This window comes from Chelonoidis abingdonii, chromosome 22 (genome assembly GCF_003597395.2).
Source record: "Chelonoidis abingdonii isolate Lonesome George chromosome 22, CheloAbing_2.0, whole genome shotgun sequence".
In the NCBI taxonomy this organism is placed as follows: Eukaryota; Metazoa; Chordata; order Testudines; family Testudinidae; genus Chelonoidis; species Chelonoidis abingdonii.
Genome location: NC_133790.1, coordinates 22,310,561 through 22,332,241, shown reverse-complemented (window position 1 = coordinate 22,332,241; position 21,681 = coordinate 22,310,561). Strand labels below are relative to the sequence as shown.

The window sequence follows — 21,681 nt, the reverse complement described above, 5'->3', positions numbered from 1 at the left end:
AAAAGATGCTAGCTAATATATAGCTATAGCACACCTACGTTCCTCCTAGGCCTCGTCTAGAGTATGATTTGGACAGGTCTTCCTCACCCTCCCCCCCCAAAAGATCAGTTTTAATCTAAGTGTTTCATAAACACTGAATTTATACAATTTTTAAAGAAAAGTTGCTTACTTTTGTGTAACGATGAGATTTTACTGTTATTCTGTTCAAGTCAAGGAAAGTGTCACCATTTTCCATTTCTGCTATAGCCTCTCTCTTATCCATGGCTACTTGAAAGCCTGACTATGGACCTGATTAAAAAAAGAATTGTTAATAAAATAGACAATACAGCTGAAGGCTTTATGGTGTACACCTTCCTTACTGCCCATGGAACTGTCATCAATTTACATTTAACATGAGAAAGTACATTTCACAAAATATATTTTTACTGTTTGATGCGTTGGCTGTTTTATGCATCTAAACTACAACTGGCAGTAAAATATCTTAATTAACAGCTTTAGAACAAATATTTTAATTAATCTTAGGAGCCTAGACACCTTTGTAGTTCAGAGACCCAGCTCTTAAGCAGCTTTAGCACAACAGAAATCACCACAAGGACAGAACCAGAGTACAGAAGGGAAGTTCATGATATGAAAGAGAAAGACTGGATAGGAAGTCCCCTCCCTCGGGTGGGAAGTCCTAGATACCTGTGCAACCTAGATACCATGATAGCCACTTGCATCCCATTTTGGGGCACGCAGGACAGTGGACCCACATGCATACTATAGAGGGGCCTGCACCTCCAAGACATGGCTTGCCGAGTAAACAGAGTCCTACACAGGGAGCCAGTTTCTGTATGGTTACCAACCCTGTTTCAAAAATAAGGAACTGTTTTCTTAGCACCCCTGCCCCACCTCTCTTCCCGATATTATCGCAATCAATATCGTTGTTAACAACAGGACTTGTATTCACCGGGGGTATTTCTTGCTGCTTTTTGCAGCACTCTTATTGTATGGAGACAAACCAACACGGGCTGTCCCTCGTAGTAAGGGGCTGTTGGTAAGCCTAGACAGCTGACAAGGCAAAGCGGCGCCCCCAGCTTCATGGCTGGCAAGACCAGACAGAAACGGCCCCGCCAGCGCAGGTGCCAACCCTACCTGCCCTACCGGTGACCTGACGCACACAGCGATAGGTCTGCGACTTGTATGGAGGCCCTCGTCTGGCACGGGGACGGGAACAAGATGACCCAGGGCCGCCCTATCATACTGGGCCCAGCCACCAACACGCCGGTGGCGAGCGGGGACGCCGAGGCACCGGCGCAGGTAATGTCTCACCTGGCAGTAGGGGTCCCCGCCCCGGGTAAAGAGGATACTCACTGTGCGGAAGACGAGGTCCCCTCCAGAGCGCTCAGCTCCTCGCAAGGCCTTGCCGCCGCCCGCGGCGTTACTTAGTCCTAGTGACCGGCTTCTCGCCCCCCTCCCAGCAGCGCCCCGCGCCGCGCTCTCCACACACACGGCTCCCTCCACACCCCGCCGCTCGCCCACCCCCGGCTCGCGCCGCCGCTACTCCCCCACCGCTCCGTTCCCTTCTCCAGCTCGCTCGTTCGCTCGCGCGCCCTCTCCCGATTTGCCCGACTCTCGCACTCTGTCTCCTCTCAGCCACCGTAACCGGGGCTTTCTGGAGCCCATCCCTCACTCCTTTAATAGCCACCGCGCAAGCGCAGCCTGCTTGCCCGGCCCGGGGGCTCTCGGCTGTAATGCCTGACTGAAAAGCAGAGGCCCCCGCCGTATGGCGACTTCTCGCCTCCGTCTATTGAACTTCAAAAGTGAATCACGGCCTAGTACCGATTTTTTAATAGACATACCCGTAGGAGACGGATGGTTTGACGAACTGCGAGGACTCCTCAGGCACTATCACCGGCCAGCCCTGGGATGGAAGCTGGTGCCCATGTAGCCCATGCTGCGGGGGAGGGGCATGGTTTAAGGGCTATGTGCACACAGGCTGATAGAGACTTATTAGGCAGCGCGAGTGCTTAGTTCCCGCACTAGTTTTGTCATTTGTATGTGGCGTCGTTTTTTTGCGGGGGAAGAGGGTCATGTGTACTATACTCACCTGCTAGGGACCCATATAGACACTGCAAAATCATTCTTCATCAAAGACACGTTTTTAAAAACTATCCTTTAAATCAATCCAAAATAGGCATTTCCCTTCTCAAATCAGTTAAACTTGGTATGTCTACATAATAACAGGAGAAAAATAAGAACAGGAAATTGTATTACTTAATCTTTCTTATTCTCAGTCTCCTGGTACACCTATGCTATTAGCAAGAAATAGAGAATATATTTCCAACACCTGTTTACAGAACTTTTTAAGACTATATTCAATTAACAGCATCTGAGGCCTTGATCTTGCACTGAGCTCCAGGTAAGTGGACTCCCTATGTCCACAAAACTTCATTTAGGGTCCCAATTGTGAAAACTTCAGAACAGGAGGCCTGTTGAGGCAACTCTACATAAGTACAGGGATCTGACTATGTGGAGCAACTTGCATTATTGGGGCAAAAGTCACTATCTTCAACTATTTTCCAATTAAACAGAAGGCCTATATTAGTACATTCACATCAACTTTTATTGTAGAATGAAACAATATTATATGAAGATTTATTTCATTACAAGTCAGTAATACCTTTAAACAAACATTTAAAATGGACTCCACTTGAAACCTTCCATGTACAGCAAGTTTGCCAGGCTGATCCACCTTTTCTCCACCTTAATTAGCTTATTGCAGGATGACGACCTCTTCAGCACTGCTCCAAATGTCATACTTGAGGGTTAAGCAAGAGCTCTACAGGGTATAGTATTTTGAAAGGCCCACTATAAAGTAAGGCCTTTTTGAGAAACTATGTAGGTAGACCCTGTGTCTGCACAGAGACCCACTGTCTTTCCTGGGATTCCACTCAGCTGTCAGGGTCCACCTGCTGTGCAGTTCTCAGTGCAGGACCAGAGCCTAACACGTGAGGTTTGAGGCAGATATCTGGAACCACATAGAACTTCTAGGGTTGGGAAAGTCTGAAACTGAGTCAATCGGGGATATTTGTTAGAAGGGAGACATGATAGATTTTACAAATTAGGGCAGGATAATCAGGGTACTTGCCGTTATTGGTACTATAGTTGTTTGCTTCAGGTATATTATGTCTGATACCATTCTCCAGGGCTGTCAAATAGACTGGCACCTTTTGTGAACTCTAAAATAACTAAGCATTTAATCTAAAAAGAACAGTTTAACCAGGGTTTTATTTAATGAGTGTCTATGTACAAAGATTCATTGATTATTATGCATATAGATTTATAATTTTTTAAATAATGGTGAATGTACAACATATTCAGGAACTGGAGTCCTGCTGAATTTCTTAGCAGAAATTCTATTCAAGTCAGCTTTCTGTAAGAAAAAACGTGTAATGAGGAAGAAGGACTGGAACAAATACACTATTAGAATAGATAACTAACAGGTATCTGTGGATCTTTTTTTTTTATTTTGTAAAATACTTTAGATACTTTGATTGCAAACTTGTTTAGTTTAACTGTAGCTTTTGTAAATATTCCTGCATTCTAAGCTAAAATGCTATTTTGTAATTTCTTATAACATCTTAGCAATCAGGAGATAGCCACACGCTTCATAAAGCAGCAATATATAAGAAGGACTGTATTTTCCTCTTTCTACAGCTATGGCAAAAGATGACTAATCCTATGGAATGCTGTGTCAAGATATACTACTCCCTTTTAAGCTGATTTTAGACTTGATTTTGTAGTTTTCATGCAGATACATTGGAATTTTATCTACATAAGGACTGCATTCTTTAATATGTCTTGTGCTTAAAAAGCAAGTTTCAAAGCAATGTCATGAAGATGGCTATAGAAGGTGAGCCCAGATTAACCAAAGGCACTCAGTGCACTTGTACCGGGCCCCCACCTCAGGAGGGCCCCTGATCACTGGTAGAAAACCAAAACAAACCACACACATGCACTTTCTCTCTGACACACACAGTGGGACAGGCAGGGGATGAGGGGTCAGTGGAGGGCCCTACCTACATACTGTGGAGAGAGCCAAAAAACAGGAGCGGGGAGCTGCACCAGCACTAAAGGACAGAAGTCACTGCAGGGTGAATGTGGGGAGGCTTGCTCTCCAATACCCTCTCTTGTCCTCCCATCCACCTGGTGTCAGGGAAGGTGGGGTTCCCTCAATTGCCAATGTGCACAGGGCTGCAAAATTCTTGATTTGGACACTGATAGATGGCTTCTTTCTTGGCAGAAACCCTGGGGAATTTTGCATGTATTGAAGTACAAGAGATCTCTGGGTTCATGAACGAGCTTGGCAAATGAGATCAAGCTTAGCAAATGGTCTGAGAGGGACATTGTCAAGCTTAGACTAAAGGACACTGGTCACAAGAAGTAGATTATTAGCAAGAAAAGACATTCAAATTACCTGTCCTCTCAAAACCAATAATAACTAAGAACTAAATAATAATATAACTTACTTACATTAGTATAGCAGTTTTCATCCCCAAAGTCCCTAGAGCATCTTAGTCACGCGTGCTCTCTTCCCAACTCTGCCATTGGCTGAATGATCTTGTCTCTCTGGACCTGAGGTAAAGAGGGATAATGGTTAGGTCTGCAGATGTATTGTAAGGATCAGTTCATCTAGTGCTGAAGGTGAAGGGTTATAAGTGCTATTAGCTGGCTACATATAGCACTCCTAACTTGCTGCTGGAGTGGGGACACGCTCTGAGTGGTGTTCCCAGAGAATGTGTCATGGGATTGTTTGAAGTTACTCAGAGCAGGACCTGGGTGTTTAAGAGCGTGTTCTTTGCCCCGTGGCTGCTGGGCCTTATCATTCACAATACCAAATAGCCATGTAGGAACTGGCATGCACTGAGGAAGCAAAGGGGAAGTGATGGGCCTTGGCTGTCTTTCGTTCTCCCCCATTCCCCTCCCAGGCGCTAGAGGCCGCTGCAGGACCGCACCGCTCAGAGATACGGGCCGGGGTCCTGCTGCTGCTGCTCGTCTCTATAGTGATAGAGGCGGTGCGCCGGGCGGGCGAGGGGGCTGCGCTGGGGACTCCGCGGGAGGAGCCGCTGGGACACGGGCTGGTGCCGGTTCCGCACCGTATCTGCTGTGGGAGATATGAGTTGTCCACTGGTGGGGGGGTGCGGTCCGGCCATAAATTGTTCCCCTAGTTACAGAGTTGGGGGGCTCTAGGGCAGTAGTTTGACCCTTTCCTGGTCCCGTAGTTTGTGGTGGTGGGGGCTCTAGGACAGTGGTTTGACCCCCTCCCGATCCCATAGTTTTGGGGGGGGGGGCTCTAGGGCAGTGGTTTGACCCCCTCCCGGTCCCGTAGTTTGTGTTGGGGGAGCGGCTCTAGGGCACCGGTTTGACCCCCTTACGGTCTCGTAGTTTGTATATGTGTGTGTGTGGGGGGGGCTCCAGGACAGTGGTTTGACCCCCTCCCGGTCCAGTAGTCTGTGTGTGTGTGTGGGGGGCCTCTAGGGTAGTGGTTTGACCCCCCACGGTCCCATAGTTTGTGTCTGTGAGTGTGTGTGTGTGGGGGGGCTCTAGGGCAGTGAGTTGCCCCCTCTTCAAGTTCTACAGCTGTGTGTGTTGGGGGGCGGGGGGTGGCTCTAGGGCAGTGAGTTTCCCCCTCCTCCCGGTCCCATTGCCCCGCAGTTGCGGGGGGTGGGTCTAGGACAGTGAGTCATCCTCAGGCCCCTGTTGGTAGACTGGTGAATTGAGCAGCGAGTTGGTCCCCTGTCAAGGTAATCTTGGTCCTGCTGCTGGAGGAGTGGGTTATGGGACTGTGAGTTGTACTCTGCCTCCCTGTTTCTGCCTTGTAACTGGGGAGTCTAGTCATCTTGTGAACTGCTGAGTCTGCACATGGTCTCCTGTAAAACGTAGGGGTCCCACAAGTGTTTCTGGTTACTTGTAAAAGCAGCTAAGGGAATACAGTAGGTCTGAGCTTGGGCTGTGAAGCCATGACCTTCCCTTCGCCCACCTTTCAGATCCTTTTCTGGGTATGAAAAGAGAAAGGCACATGAGAGTGATGGGTTCTGATGCTGGACTCTGGACCAGAGGAACCTGGACTCCCAAGGACTGTCTGCCATATTAACAGGATTGTTCTGGATCTATGACACTTTCCTGTAGTGCCAGGGGAAACAGAGATTCCAGGGGAGTTGCGTACTCTTACAAATCGAATGGGATTGGAATTCTAAGTGAGAAGTTGCCCTTTCCAAGAACTGTCTGGTTCATATAAAGCATTAGACTAGTTTTGTTATTAATGTTTTACTGCTGTTTAAATAGGGAAAGTACAAACACTACAGAGACCAGCACAATACAAATATCTTCCTAGTAGATAGGTTACTATTATTATGTTACAGACAGGACCCCAAACATAACATCTTAATTGTGTTTATTGCAAGGGTTTGGAGCATTACTGTGTCGTTCTTTAGTATGGGTGTTATATTTATATATAAGTTTGATTGAAAATGAGTATATTTAGATTCTTCAGCCCTGATCCCACAAGGAGTTCACTGTGGGCAGAGCCCCATTGACTTCAGTGACTCTCTTCATTGGGACAGGGGTCCATCTTCACTCATATCACTTCACAGAATTGGGGCCTTAATGTTCCTTTCATTCCAAGCTTTCATGCCTTGCTCAGAGCAACTTTTCTTTTAGACCCTAATCCTACAGTGTGCTCTGTGGAGACAGACTCTTTCAGCTTCAGAGCTGAATTAATTTCAGTCAGACTCTGTGCTGGCTATGGATCCCCTTGCACAGAATTCATTACAGGATCAGGGTTGTATTTGGTATTCCATTTTCTTCATTTGTATTTGAAGCAGTTTCACCTGTTATGTTTACTTGTATCTTGGGTCATAACTAGTATGTCTAGATACTGGGACCTAGGTTCATATAAATACCAGGATTTGGTTATACAGCAGCAGTTCTATTTAGACATCCCTTGTTGTCTCAAGAGTTAAGTAATCTTGACTGATGTTATCATTAGAGTGTCTCAGTGTTTCATCATAATTGTTGAGTGCCATGGGGTTTATAAACTTAACATACACTATTCTTTGTGAGTTAAAATTTGAAATAAAAGGTCACAATCTGGGAAGTATTTTTCTGTTATTCAAAACTGGACAAAATTAGCCTTGAAATTTGTATTGCAAAAAAGCAACAGCAAATAAAGCACCCATTCTAAGGTGGCAAAAAAAAAAAAGCTAATTTTTCCAAGCTAATAGTCTGTAACAAAGATAATTTGCTCTGCTTTAAGAAAGTAATTTTTTCAAAGAGCAATAAGTCACAGTAAGTATGATGTGTCTGGCATGATTTGATGGTTCTTTAAAGCACAAATCCAAAGGCTCCTTGACTTTAATCACCTGAGAAACAGAATAATCCTCTATAAATTCACTGTCTTAAGAAATGCAGCTTATTGTTATTAGAAAAACAAATTAGACTTGTGTACTTACTGGGCATTATCAATATGGTGTGAAATCCCTGTCAGCCAATCAGATTTCTCTGTTTATATCCAGCTGTCAAGTTCTTTCATGCTTCATATTTTTCAGTTCCTTTGTATATGGGACAATCAACAAAATACATCAACTTGTTTGTGATACTGATACATATGGACCAGGTGTCACTAAAAATTCTGAGCAGTCCAATTGCATTATTTGACTAAACCAGTCTGTTGAGCACATAGGTGTCATGGAGATGGGCACATTAGAAATCCATATATAGGTCCTAATCATAATATTTGGACATTTATTCACTGAATAGACCCATTGAGATCAATTTTATAAAATCAGAGGGTTGTGAATGTTTATCAGTCCATCATTCTGACTGGCGGAACATCTAAAAGTTTTGTTTACTATTTTATTTGCGTGAGAAGTGGTTGAGGTGCACCTGAGAGATTATACAAAACGAACGTGTCATATGAGCACCACTGATTCACCAAAAATAACTCAAAATAATTCTTATATATTGTCCAAAGGTGTTTGACTGCTAACATATGAGATTCCAGTGCAGAAAGGGTAGTGGATTTGATTATAGAGGACCCAAGATTGGAGGAAAGATGGAGAAAAAATCCAAGGGCAGGTGAGGAATGGTGGATAGGCACTCCCATGTTAAACAATGCAGTTATATTATTTTGTTTTTCTATCAATCCAACTCCATTGGATCTAAATAAAGTTGTGTTACCTGTGTATTTCACTCAGAAGATGCTATTAATAATGTTTTATAGACATCTGTTCAAAAGTTGTTCCACTTTATTTGCATAGATGAAGCTGCCTGTTGGGAAGCTCAGGAATGTGTTTATGGTTCTAATGTTCAAATCTGGATGGTGGTGGCGGTGTTTGCTTCTGGGAAGGAAACTTGGATGCAACTGGTTCAACAAGTTGTATCTGGTCTTTAATTGTGGTTGTCATCATAAAGTCAATCAGGAATGTTAAACATGGAATCCCATAACACCGTTTTTAAAGTCACTTTTCAGAATGGAACTGCACTTTGACTAAGACAGACTGTTTAAAGATGACCCACAAAGGGGAAACATGTTTTGCTTGGTTTGACTTCTTTATGATGAATAAAGGTCTGAAATTGTTTTTTTCCAGGAAAGTTTTTTTTTTTTCCCTGCTTGTTTTTCAATTCAGAAGTTCAGGTCTTGTCTGCCCCATCTTTCCTGCAAGATTATATGGAATGCTGGAGAATTAATAGGAGTGTGACATCACAAGTACTAAGAGACAGGAAGGGATTTTTAGTCAGATTTCTTAAAACTGTTATTAATATTGGTAGTAGTAGTATTTAATTATTTAAGAAAAACATATTTAGCTCACATGTCTGCGCACAGCAAGGAGAAAGGATTTTTATGTGAAGGATTAAATACTTCTTGCCCTTTAGCTGAAGGTTGAGAAAGCTCCAACTTCAGTACTCTAGTAGGAATCTTTCAGCAAAAATAGGTAAGAAAGTACTAGGTGGTAATAATATTATTTTATTCAAAAGGTAAAAAATAAGCAGAACAAGTTTAAGCCCACCTGCACAAAAGTTTCAGGTCTTTATAAATATTAATGAAGTGAAAGAGAACACAAACTAACATTCTTTCTTTTCCATGTCACCTTTAAAAGAAAGAGGAAATATTAATGGGATGATTTCATGTGGACCACTGTGCTCCCATCACCATGTGTTACTGCAACTTTTGGGGAATGGCTGAGAAATTTCAGGAGACAGTTTACTGAGCGTGAAAATTAATCAAATGAAACTTTTAAAAATACTGCCTGCAGGTGTTAACTTTATATGTGATTTTTAGTGTGAAACTTTTGTATGGATGAGGTCACATAGACACTATCATCTGCTAACTGTGAATCTGACCTTACAAGTGATATTTCTTTTTCTTTTTCCTTTTAAGTTTAAGATCTTTCAAGACAGATGCAGCCCAGAAATTGCATACTCCCAAAGTCCATGGATTTGGACGATCTGTTACTCCCCGGCCTGGTGGGAATCAGTGTTGGAATGGGAGTCATCTGGTTCCATATCGGGTCACATACACCTGGAACCGAGGTGGGAGGTTAAAAGAACTCCGTATCAGGTGATAGTGAGAGCCGTGCTCTGTATGTTTTGTTTGTTTAATCCTACTAAGGATGGCAGCATTTTCTAGTGGTTAGACCAGGGGACTGGAAGTCATGAGACCTGGGTTTTACTCTCGTATTTGCCATTGATTTGCAAAGTGACCTTGGAAAAGTCACTTATCCTTTTGTGGCTCAGTTTCTCCATCTGTTAAATGGGACTAATAATACCCACTGTTTTTGATTTCCAGGGGAAAAGTGCTTGCTAAATACAAAGTAGTACTATGAGTATCCTTCTCACTGTGGCTGATTCTGTATTTTGAATAGTTTGCTTTATGAGGAGTTTGGTATCTTTTGCTGTTCCTCCTGTAGGAAAATGTAAATAACTAGTTGTGAACAAGATATATATGAATAGAATATAATTACAGGAATCTAGCCAGGCATTTTAGCTCTTAGTTCTGTGATCTAAGACCCACTCTACAAACTGTTTAGAAAAAGCCATTCTGTTATGGGATCGGATAGAGTCATCATGCAAATGAAACACAGATGGGCCTAAGCTCCATTAAGTCACATGACAGCATCCCGATTAAGCAACCATCATTTTTATTTAGTATCATTAGGTGTAAATAGGTCCCAGGGGAGACATCTTGTCTACATGGATTTCCCAGCTAAGTGTGTCCTGATTAGGTCCCTGGTCTTGCAGAGGTACACATGCCTGAGTTAATGGGACAACTCAGACGGTTAAAGTTAAATGTACGTGTAAGGATTGGGACCTTAGTGTTGTGTATTGTCGTTATTATGTATCAAGCTTCTGAGTCTCCAAAACCATTGCCTGGAATTAAGAGATGGAATACAAAAATGCAGAAAGGCAACTAACCTGTGTTTGTCTTCCAGGCATCTGGCCAGGAAGTTCCTCTATTTGTGGGTGAAAAAGACATTTGGACAAGTTCTTCCTTCCAAAGCCAGGTAATTGAAGCTCCAAGTAGTAAAATTCTACCTTGACATGGCTGAGAATTTGTAAAGCTAAGCAAAGGGATACCTGCTTTGCAGGAAAATATTTGCAGATGCCTTTTGAAATTATTTGAGATCTGTCTCTTAATATTATTCTTAAATAATTGTGGCCAAATTTTACTTTAACTGTAAATCCAGAGAGATTGCACTGGTTTTAGTGCTGATTTGTGGGATTTACACCAATGAAACTGAGAGCAGAATTTGGCCTTTCATTTTCATTGTATACATTTTTAAAAAATTAGATTATTATAGACAGTAAAGGTGGGAAAGACCCAAGATCATTTAGTTCACTTAATCCTGCAGTATACAAGGCTATTCTTAATATGTATTCACAAATGCTTTGCATATTTGATCTTTGAACTGCTACAGCAATAGAGCTTCTACAATTTGGCTTTATATCACTGCTGAGAAAGCAACACTCTCTTTGGAATTTCTTCCTATTTTACTTTAATTTGTGTGTCCACTCTTGCTTGTCCTTGCTCTACAGGCATAATCCAGTTCCCACTGAAGACAATGGAAGACCTGCATTGACTTCAGTATGAGTTAGATCAGACCCTAAGTCATCCCATTTCATTCCACTATGAGGAATATAGATTCTTACAAGACTGTATTAGCTGGTGAACACGAATTGTCCTGTGAGCCAGAATAGAACTCTTCCACTCTTCCTCCCACATATTGGGTGTGAATTACTTGCTTGGCAATGTGCAGATCCAGTGTAAGAAGTCTGCTGAATGAGTAAAAATGCCCTTTTTGAAATCGAGAGCTCAGCCAGCTACATTAAACCAAAATAACTTTATTTTAAATTAAAAAATATTGTTCCCAAATCCAGGACCAGGTCAAGGGTCACATTTTTGGGGGAGGCAAGTCGATATTTTTGGGCCTTTGAATGTTGTTGTTTTAAAGTGCATAACCTTCCAAGGGAAGGTGGTTAGATCCCTGGAAAGTCTTGGATGTTAAAAATTAAAAAAAGTGAAATTTGGCTACTGTGTCAGTATTTTGCTGTGATTGATAATTTAAATAAAGGATGAAGGCTGTACATATTGTACATATTTTGGCCTTTCTGACAATAATTTGGGGCCTCTTGAAGATCATTTGGGGGAACAAAATGTCCCTTTTGCCCCACTGATAGTGCCAGATCTGCCCAAATCCCACATGGCCTGGTTCACCACCCTCCTGTTGTTTTAACAATTCAGTCAATCTGGAAGAATAACCTATGCCTCTTTCATTTTTTCCTGCTTGAGTTCTTGGAATGGTTTAGCAGCTTGGTTTGATAGAGTAGGTAGCTTTGAATTGTAATATGTTTTGTTTTGTTTTTTGTTTTGTTTTTGGGGATTGGGGCGGTCATTTTGAGCCTGATCCTGCAGTCCTTACACATTTGAACAGCGCCATTAACTCAGTGGGATTCTTCCCATGAACAGAGGCTGCAAGACTGGGCCCATTGTTTGCTTCTCTCTCTCTGTTACCTGTTCTTAAGATGATCCTTCCATTTTCCTAATCTCTATGAAAAAATGTACGTAGATGAGAAACACAAGGAAATTATTCACATTTGCACCTAGTGCAACTTCATAATTTTTCAGAATATTAGCGATGTCATTTTGGCCAATGATCGTTTCCCCAGAGTAATGTTTAAGTAAAATCAGAATTGAGGTATCTTAGGTAGGGACAATAGATATACTGGTCATTGTTATTTCTAATTATAGAGAATCTTGTTTGGAGTCCCTCATCTGAGCCCCAGTTCCTTATTCAAGATCTCATCCCATCTGAGTTTTTATTAGTTTACCATTAATGTGAATGTTCATGTAACACCATCTGCTGGCCTGGTTATCTGTGGGAATTGAACCCAGGATCTCTAGATCTAAAAGCAAAGACCTTTATGGCTTGTGCTAAAGGATTAGGTAAATAAACTTAGAGGCAGTAGCTCATTCATAAACCTTTGTACATGGCAACTAAAGGTGGACAAGCAGCCCCACTATTAGCACATGGTATATGTAGAAAGAATGTTATCTAAGGTTCTTAATCATCCCTTTTTGGAATTTTAAATTCAGAATAATTTGTTTCATGGAGCACAGTGGGTATATTTCAGAGAAATATAAACCTATAATCCAAATTAATTACAAATATACTTTAAAAAATTAAAACAAAAGTTAGCTTTTGGAAAAAACATTCACACAAACCAATACCAAACAAGACTGACTAGAAATGTAAATGTTGCAGAGTTTTGTCTAATGGTTCGAGGCTCAAGCAGAGCTCAAGAGATGAGTTATATTCCCAGATCTGCCACCAACTGACTGTTATCTTGGGCAAGTCACTTAACCTCTCTGTATTTTGTTTCTCAATTTTAAAAGAGGGGTAAATGTTAACAAGGGTTGTGTGAGGCTCAGTTAATTGTATCTTGAAGCACTTTTAGATTCTCAGATTAAATGTGGTATAGACGGGCAAAGTTTTGTTATGTAGTTAGATATAGTTGGGTTAAGCAGCTAATACTGGAAAAAGGAGAGGTCCAGCCTCCTTTAAAATGTATTTGCTATTGACTAAGATATTTTTACAAATCTTCCCATCCTCAAAATCTTTCAACTGTATAGATGTCATTATGATCGGAAGATTCTGCAAAAAACCTTTGGCGAGTGGAAGGAGGAATGGTGGATTGTCTGCAGAGAGTGGAAGCTTAGTATCAGAGCTGACTGCCATTACAGGTCTGTGAAATCACCTTGTATTGTTGCGTTCACAGCTGTGTGAGAAATCTTCCCTGGGTCTTGGAGGATGGTGTGTATGTCAGTAAACAAACTACCCCAGCAGCACTGTTAGGTGAGGAAAGGCCAATATTAATGCTTTCCTCGCTTATTATTTACAACTTTTTCTTCCTTCCTTAGTGCTACCCTTCATCCAACAAACAGTACATTTTTCTTTCTTTGTCCTAAGATGAAATCTGATGTCATAGCTCAGGTGTCTTTGGAGTATTGTTCACCTTGTATGAATCAAATGTCCTGATTTCCATGAATCAATAATTAATTTAGATCACTCTGAACATGTTCATATTGATATTTCTCTCGTCTTCTAAGTGGCCAGGTTCTCTTTCGGTATGCTGTTATTTGACTTGGAAGGAAGGAACAAATGAGCAGCTGGACACTTGTCTTTTTTGTGTTCTTTTTTTATTGTGTCAAAATGCAGAGTAGTTGCCATCCCTCTTGTCTACTGCTCACATGTTGACTAAGATTTGGGAACTTGATTTCTGTCTTGCTCCCAGATTATCTTCCACATTGGCACAAACTCTGAGCCCATTAGCAGTGAAACAGGCATTCTAGATCCTCTTCTGCTTATATTGCTGTATAATGGGACAAATTAAGTTTCCTTTTCAAGAGGCTTTTATATATCCTGAGTAACCTTATAATCCCTTTATAGCTTCCCCTCAACCTCTTACTGTAATATCAAAGCCTCTCGTACTCTTCTCTCTTTCTCACAAGTGTTTTGTGGCTATTGTTTGTAGGAACAAAGGGGTTTCTTTTTTCTTCAACTTGTCTCAGAGAGCAAGGAGTTAATGCATACCCTAAGAGTTCTGTCCCCTTTTTTACATGCTGTCTCTGTACAGTCCTTTTCATTTTGAGAAAGCTTTCAAAATCCTCTTGTTTTTAATGTCTCAGTATGGGACAATGTAATTATTTAGAGGTAGACTGAAACGCAGATGGATGAGTGATTGAGAGTCTAGGCCACACACGTTCACTAAAAATATCTCTGTGAAGATGTTGCCTTTGCAGAATGGGTTATCCAAAGGGCAATCAAAGTTGATCCAAAACTTTTCCCCCTTGGATGTTAGAAGCCTCACTTTCCTTGTGCCACCATGACTTTTCCATTAAATGACAGAAGAAAAAGTCCAGATTCTGTGCTGCAAGATACTTCCCTTTCAAAATCTGACTGTGAAGTCTCACTAGAAGCTGCTGTGTGTGATAGGAATCTCTCCTGACCATTCCAGAACAATTGAGACCAGGTCTGCTGTACAGGAACTGGCTAGATTGGATCAAGGCTTATGATGGATTTTTTTTGTTTTGTTTTTAACATGTGAACATAAAAATGGCCATAGTGGGTCTGATCAATGGTCCATCTAGCTCAGTATCCTGTCTTTTGACAGTGCTAGAGCCAGATGCTTCAGAAGGAATTAATGGAACAGGGCAACTTATCAAATGATCCATTCTGTGTCATTCAGTCCAGTCAGAGTTTAGGGACACCCAGAGCATAGGGTTGCAGCCTGGCTATCTTGGATAATACCCTTGATGGACCTATCCTCCATGCATTTATCTAATTATTTTTTTAATCTAGTTATTCTTTTGGCCTTCACAACATCTCCTGGCAATGAGTTCCCAAGGTTGACTGTGTATTGTATGAAGAAATACTTCCTTATGTTTGTTTTAAACATGTCTATTAATTTCATTGTGTGAGCCCTGGTTCTTGTCTTCTGTGAAGGGGTAAATAATGCTTTCTTATTCTCTTTCTCCACACCATTCATGATTTTATAGACTATCATATCCTCCCTTAGTCTTTTTTCTAAAATGAACACTGGCAGTCTTTTTAATATCTCCTTAATTTCTTTGTATCATTTTTGTTGCCCTTCTCTGTATCTTATCCAATTCTAATATCTGTTGTTCAGATATTTCCTGTACAACCTGATGTTCCAAGCCTGGAAGACATTTATATGCCAGCGGCGAGAAAAGAGAAGCAAATATCATGTCGCAGAGGCTCATGGTGAGAGGGGGAGCAGCTTTCTTAAACATAGATGTCAGTTTTTCAAGGGATGTGTGTGAACAAATCTCTATTCCCTGCATGTGTGTGTTTGTTTACCTCCCTGACTCCTGTGTGCAACTGTAATTTACCAAGGCTTGTGGTGTGTTCTCCATCATTGGTAATTTTAAAATCAAACTTGGATGTTATACTCTGGGAATTATTTGGGGAAGTTCTGTTGCCTGTGTAATACAAGAGATCAGACTAGATGATCACAATGGCCTTGGAATCTCTGACTCTTATGTGCAGATGGTTGTCTACCTAAGGCTAGCAGGGGAGATTGCTTTTGATGCATTGTACTGTGCAGCTATACAGATAGTTAGGGATGCCAGTGAAAAAGCTTAAGGGACTCTCTGTCTGCTCTTCAGTGTGGGTCTGATCATTGGTACGGTATGTATTTGAATGGATATTTTCACTAGAACAAATTATTGGTGGAGTTCCTCAGCTGATGTAGGAGTCAGCTCTGGCTTCTTCTCTGTGCGTATGTTAATTTTTACCCACCTTATCCTGAGTCCCCTCTCTTTTCAGAACACATGTTACGAGTGAAATGAAGCTCATAACATTTTCACAGTGAAACAGAGTTCTGGCGTGAGCTATGTTGAGTCCTGGATTTTGTAGCTCCTAAGTGCACCCTGCTTTAGTGCACATCTTCTCTAGTCTACCATGGCTATGAAACCCAGCTGGGGAATCGCACATGCAAAAGGGATACTTATTCTAGATGCACTGGGAGAGAAAGAGAGTTTTCTTTGCAAATACCTGCCCCACTGACTCACTTGCCTGTAATGGTCTCAACTTCTAGTGTCTACAGACAAAGATAGAGTGATTCCTTTGAGATCAAGTGGTAAATGACTGTATTTTAAAGCTGAAGTCAAGATTTCTGTCCCATACTGCATGTCCAGTGGGAGGTTAGTTGACAACTGTGATGTTTGTATATGTGTGCAACCCTGTAAAGTTACAAACCGGCACCTAATGTCGGGTATAGTAACTCAAAAGAGACTCATCTACCTTCTTGTGGAGGGAGGTCCCAGCAGTTGTGGAAGTAAATGTGTCCCTTAGGCCAAGTGGGAACTGTAAAATGAGGCCAGGGGTGAGGAAGGATTCTGTCCTTCCCAACTGCTGCAGATGCCTCTACCCCAAGCCAGTTTATTTGGTCAGATACTGGGACTAGGACCTGGCTATAGTTTGTAAAGCACTTGGGGATCCTTCAGGATGAAGGGAAATCATATACATGTAAAATATTTTTCCCATCTCCAAGTAAGGAGGCCAGGCGTTAACATGCAACCCTACTCCCATTTTCACAAATTGCATCTTGAGTTGTTGATTATAAAACCTTAGAATTTACAACATTGAAGAGGAGAAAATACTTATGCCAGTAGCTCTGAGCAATGCTTTTAAATGTTAATACCACATATCAAATTAACACAAATGATTTAGCTTACAAAGAAAAATAATAAACCTCCCATTAATTAGTAAAAAAGTGAAATAGAAGTAATCCTTTTTAAGATATGTTAGATCTTGGATCACTAGATTTTGGAGGATGTTGCCATAGAAAGATATAAGTTTTCTATTTGATTTGAAATATTAAATAGCATAAAATTAACCAGCTTGTGTTTGGGGAAAGATAGATTTTGGGTCATTTCTCATTAATAATAGTCCAAATCAACACCGTCAGTCTTGGGCTATGGGTTTGTTCTAAGAGATTGAGAGGGAGGCAGTTTGTCCTAATGGATAGACTTAGGACTTAGGAAACCTATATTGTGTTCCTGGCTATGCTGCTGAACTTGGGCAAGTTCTTATTCTCACCTCTCTGTGCTTCAGTGTCCCCATTAAAATGGGGCTAATACTCCCTTGTAAAGTGCTTTGAGAACTACTGATGAAGCGCTATATAAAGAACTAGATATTTTATTTTAATCTTGTCCAATAAGCCAGATATGCTGATTATTTCATACTCTTAGGAAATCTGGAAGATTTAAAAAGATGCCAAGTGCTGGTTTGTTCTGTGTTTGTACAGAGTCCAGCACAATGGGTCAGTGATAGGCAGCTACTGCTATACAAATAATATTTCCTCAGCATTCTCAGTAACTGTATCTGAAGCTGCAGTATGTGCCCACAGGAATCGTGCAGCCTGAACAAAGTCATTAAACCGTGTTTTGTTTTATACCTTGTGGGTTATGTGAAGTTATTGATATTTCAGATTTTATCTTAAACCCATCTCCATTGCTCTACCAGCCTCTAAGGGGCTTGTCTACGTAAATTATTCTGGAATTAAGTAGTGTATAAATTTAAAGTGCAATAGCTATTTTGCAGTAAGTCTTCATGTGGACACGCTTGTTCCAGAATAAGAGTGTACATGCAGGGAGCTATTGAGGAGTAGCTATTCTGGACAATTTCCTTGTGCAGGCAAGGCTTATCTGTGCCCCCTCTCTCTCTCTCACCCCAGCTCTTGGAATGGCTGCAGTTTTAGCCTTTCCCAATAGGTGACAATGTAAGGCTGATAATGATTTTAAAAATACCAAATCCTTGTATGTCATTTTAAAAAAATGTTATGACCATCGCTGTGCACAGCGGAGAAGCAGAAACTGCGCTGGACATGGCAGCATTGGCTGATCTACATTGATGTTCGCAGAACCAAGCATAGGATGGGATCCGAGGCATTGGCGTTCAGGGAAACAAGCACTCTGCGGTGAGAAACCACAAACACCCTTCTCTATCTCATGGTCTGCTCCCACACTGAATCTTCCTGGTTCATAGTGATGATTTTGTCTCAACTGCCTTCTCCCCTACCCCTCAGAGGATCACATGACTCCATCTAGAAGGCAGTGCACCAGTAGCATGTGTATGTAGAGCCCTGCCTTTCCTGATGATAGGAGGTTTGTTCCTCACCCCAGAGTGCAGAATTAATGTCTTAAATGCTTTTGGCAGCGTGTCATGGAGAGTGTGGACAAGACGACTGCGCCAGAATCATACTGGCCGTGAGATGAATACTCTGGCTCTGCAGCACTGGGCCCAGAGCCTGCAGTTTCGGGTAAGTCTTTCAGACCCCAACACTTCATACCTGAGATCACACATGGCTGTGAGTAATAGCTAGCAAATGAATAAAGAATTCTCCACCCTCAGTAATCCCTTTGTACACTGAGGTACCTCTAATGAAAGGATGTTTACAGAGTGGGTGATGCTTGGTATAGGTTTGGCCTTACCCCTCCAGATGTGCATGCAGGTGTGAGTTCCTCAGGCAAGATCTTACCTGTGAACTGCTTCTCAGCAGCGCAAGCAAAATAGAACCATCCCCGGGTTCTCTCCACATGGGATCCTCAAACACCCTTCTTCTCTACAATGCAGGTATAAAAGGAACATCCAGGCTTTTCTAGATTTCAGTGTAATTCTAAGGAGCTGCGTGGGCAGAGGGAATTATTATGATTCTTTACACCATGCCCAGGAAGATAGCAGATGCTTTATAGAGTCATTAAAAAGACAAGACGTGGTCTCTGCCCCAAAGAGCTCCCCACTTTAAAACAAATAGATAAATAAGAGGTGGAGGAAAATGGTTTTTATTAGTATGTTTCAAACACATGGCCAAAAGGAGTCAATCATCTTATCTTCTGCACTGGGTCATTTACGCTCACTACCCAGCAGACGCGAAGCGACTGTAGGACACTCACTGTACAATGGACAGTTAATCTTTTGTGAAATCCAAAGTGAAAATAATTTGTCAAGACGATATATTTTATTTCCTGTGCCCTGGAATTGTTCCGCCTTTCCCTGGAAGGGTGGCGGTTGCTGTCATGGATTTAGAACAAGGCACTTACTCTCTTCCCACTAGGATGTGGTCTTTGCTTCTAGCGTGACTGACAGATGGCAGCCCTGCATGGGATCAGCACTTTGCCAGGGAGACTGGTCCCATGACTTTAGATACCAGCCTCCTTCATCTCCTTTAAATGAGAAGATTGTACTTGGGAGCCCATTATTAATTCCCAGAAAGTAGCATTTTGCCCTTTAAAAGGAAGAAATGGTAGTGTAACTTCAGATTTCTCAGGCTGTTGTAAGACTGACCCTGGATTTCCCTGTTCCCTCTCACCTTCGACGCTGCACTATGCTTTTGGTATAGAAAGAGCTCAGTGCTGTTGACAAGGTGAGAGGAGTTTGATTGTACATGTAGGGAAAGCCAGGGTGGGAATGAGGGGGAGCGGGGAGAAGGAGATTAATGAAAGTCTGGGCCTAAATAGATTGGAAATGACCAGCAGAATTGAACATAAATGATTACTAAACCTCATTCCCCATAGCTCCTTTATTTCTGTCTCCTGGTCTCTATTTGATATGCTCTCCCTCTCCATTGCCTTTGTGCTTCCTTTTCCCCTTCCTCTGGTCTTGCCCATTCCCTCAACGTTTCCTTGCTCTCCCCTGCTTATTCTTGGCTGACCCTCCTCATTTTTTCTAATTTTTATTGTCAGGCCTGGCTACAGTGGATGGAGCTGTATTTGCACATCCAGCATGACAAGCAGAAAGAGGCCTGGGCTATGAATCATCATCAGCACTGGGAGCTGAAGAGATGCATGAAGGCCTGGCTCAGGCACCTGCAGCTTCAAAGAGAAAAGAAGCATCAGGACAGTGAGTGAGAATAATAGAAATATAGGACTAGAAATGACCTTGATAGGTTACCTAGTCCAGTCTTCTGCACTGAAGCAGGACTAAATATTGTCTAGACCAGCCCTGACAAGTGTTTGTCTAACCTGTTTGTAAAAACCTCCAATGACAGAGATTCCACAACATCCCTAGGTAATTTGTTTCAATGCTTAACCTTACAGTTAGGAAGTTTTTCCTAATGTCTAACCTAAATCTTCCTTGCTGCAGTTTAAACCCATTACTTCTTTTCCGGTCCTCGATGGTTAAGGAGAACAGTTTATCACCCTCCTTCTTGTAACAACCTTTTATGTACTCAAAGACTGTTATCGTGTCCCCTGCCAAGTCTTCTCTTCCCAGACTAAACAAGTCCATTTTTTTCAATCTTTCCTCATAGGGATTGTTTTCTAGCCTTTAATCATTTGTTGCTCTCCTCTGGACTTTCTCCAGTTTGTCCACATCTTTCCTGAATTGTGGTACCCAGAACTAGACACAGTACTCTAGCTAAGGCCTTACCAGTGTTGAATAGAGTAGAAGAATTACTACTTGTGTCTTGCTTGCAACAGTCCTGCTGGACATCCCAGAATGATGTTAACTTTTTTTGAAACAGTATTACATTGTTGACCCATATTTAGTTTGTGAGATCACCCCCAAATCCTTTTCTGTAGTTCTCTTTCCTAGGCAGTCATTTCCCATTTTGTATTTGTACAATTATTCCTCAGTAAGTGGGCAATTTGCATTTGTCCTTATTTGAATTTCATTCTATTTAATTCAGACCATTTCTCAAATTTAAGATCATTTTGAATTTTAATCCTGTCCTCCAACATGCTTGCAACCCTACCAGCTTGGTATCGTCTGCAAACTTTACAAGTGTATTCTCTGTGCCATAATCCAAATCATTTATGAAGATACTTGAATGGAACCAGACCCATGACAGATCCCTTCAGGACCCCGCTCAATATGCCCTTCCAGCTCAATTGTGAACCATTGATAACTACTCTCTGAGTATGGTTTATGAGCCAGTTGTCCACCCACCTTGTAGTAGATTCATCTAGCCTATATTTCCCTAGTTTGTTTATGAAGAGGTCATGTGAGACAGGATCAAAAGCCTTACTAAAGTAAAAATATATGACATCTACTGCTTCCCCACTATCCACAAAGCTTGTTTTCTGTCAAAGAAGGATAGTAGCTTGGTGATTTTGTTCTTGACAAATCCAGGTTGACTGGTACTTATTACCTTATTTTCTTCTAGGAGCTTACAATTTGATTGTTTGATTATTTGCTCCATTATCATTCTGAGTATTGAAGTTAAGATGGCTGGTCTATAGTTCACTGACTTATCCTTATTCCACGTTTTATAGATAGATACTATATTTGAATGGAGAGCTGGGACAGAATAGGGCTTCACTATCTAAACAACTCATTGCCACAGATAGGAGAAGTTGATATATTTTCCTTTTTTAGGAGACGCTTTGATGCTTCTGTTTGGTGGTTCAGCAGCTGAAGAGCTATGACGTGGGCTAGCAAGGATTGTGTGGTTTGTGTACTGACGCATTCAGAATGTTGTTGCCTTATTGTGCATGGATGGATGGATAAGAGGATGGATATGGTCTTAGAAAGGAAATTGCTGTATTGACCAAAGCTTACACATTGTAATGTGTACTCTGATTGGAGTACCTGACAGGAAGAAGTATGAAGCCAATTT

The 21,681-nt window shown here is 41.6% G+C and overlaps 2 protein-coding genes and 1 long non-coding RNA gene across 16 annotated transcripts in view; 1 reads left to right on the top strand and 2 right to left on the bottom strand.

The window, feature by feature from the left end:
- The window catches only part of EIF4ENIF1 (eukaryotic translation initiation factor 4E nuclear import factor 1), a 37,083-nt gene extending 35,380 nt beyond the window's left edge, over nt 1–1,703 (bottom strand). For 4 of the 7 annotated variants that reach the window (XM_032773717.2, XM_032773719.2, XM_032773718.2 and 1 more), the window contains exons 1-2: nt 1,354–1,673; nt 170–288 (exon numbers count right to left, since the gene is read on the bottom strand). In XM_032773717.2, coding sequence (XP_032629608.1) covers nt 170–262 — 93 coding nt within the window. In that variant the 5' untranslated portion in view covers nt 263–288; nt 1,354–1,673. Of the gene's footprint in view, nt 1–169; nt 289–1,353 lie in introns of all 7 variants that reach the window. The other 3 variants (XM_032773720.2, XM_075059983.1, XM_075059984.1) reach the window with 2 other exon arrangements.
- Nucleotides 1,704–2,652: 949 nt separating this feature from the next.
- LOC116820940 (uncharacterized) lies at nt 2,653–4,941 on the bottom strand. Its single transcript, XR_004372784.2, has 3 exons — nt 4,735–4,941; nt 4,516–4,617; nt 2,653–3,051 (listed from the first exon to the last, which is right to left on the bottom strand). It is a non-coding gene; the product is annotated as an uncharacterized LOC116820940 (long non-coding RNA).
- Nucleotides 4,942–5,043: 102 nt separating this feature from the next.
- Nucleotides 5,044–21,681, top strand: part of SFI1 (SFI1 centrin binding protein) — a 63,848-nt gene continuing 47,210 nt past the window's right edge. For 4 of the 8 annotated variants that reach the window (XM_032773728.2, XM_032773730.2, XM_032773729.2 and 1 more), the window contains exons 1-9: nt 5,044–5,139; nt 8,015–8,118; nt 9,422–9,601; nt 10,473–10,544; nt 13,172–13,282; nt 15,229–15,323; nt 17,925–18,042; nt 18,282–18,384; nt 19,808–19,964. In XM_032773728.2, the coding sequence (XP_032629619.1) occupies nt 8,033–8,118; nt 9,422–9,601; nt 10,473–10,544; nt 13,172–13,282; nt 15,229–15,323; nt 17,925–18,042; nt 18,282–18,384; nt 19,808–19,964 (922 nt within the window). In that variant the 5' untranslated portion in view covers nt 5,044–5,139; nt 8,015–8,032. The other 4 variants (XM_032773723.2, XM_032773724.2, XM_032773726.2 and 1 more) reach the window with 4 other exon arrangements.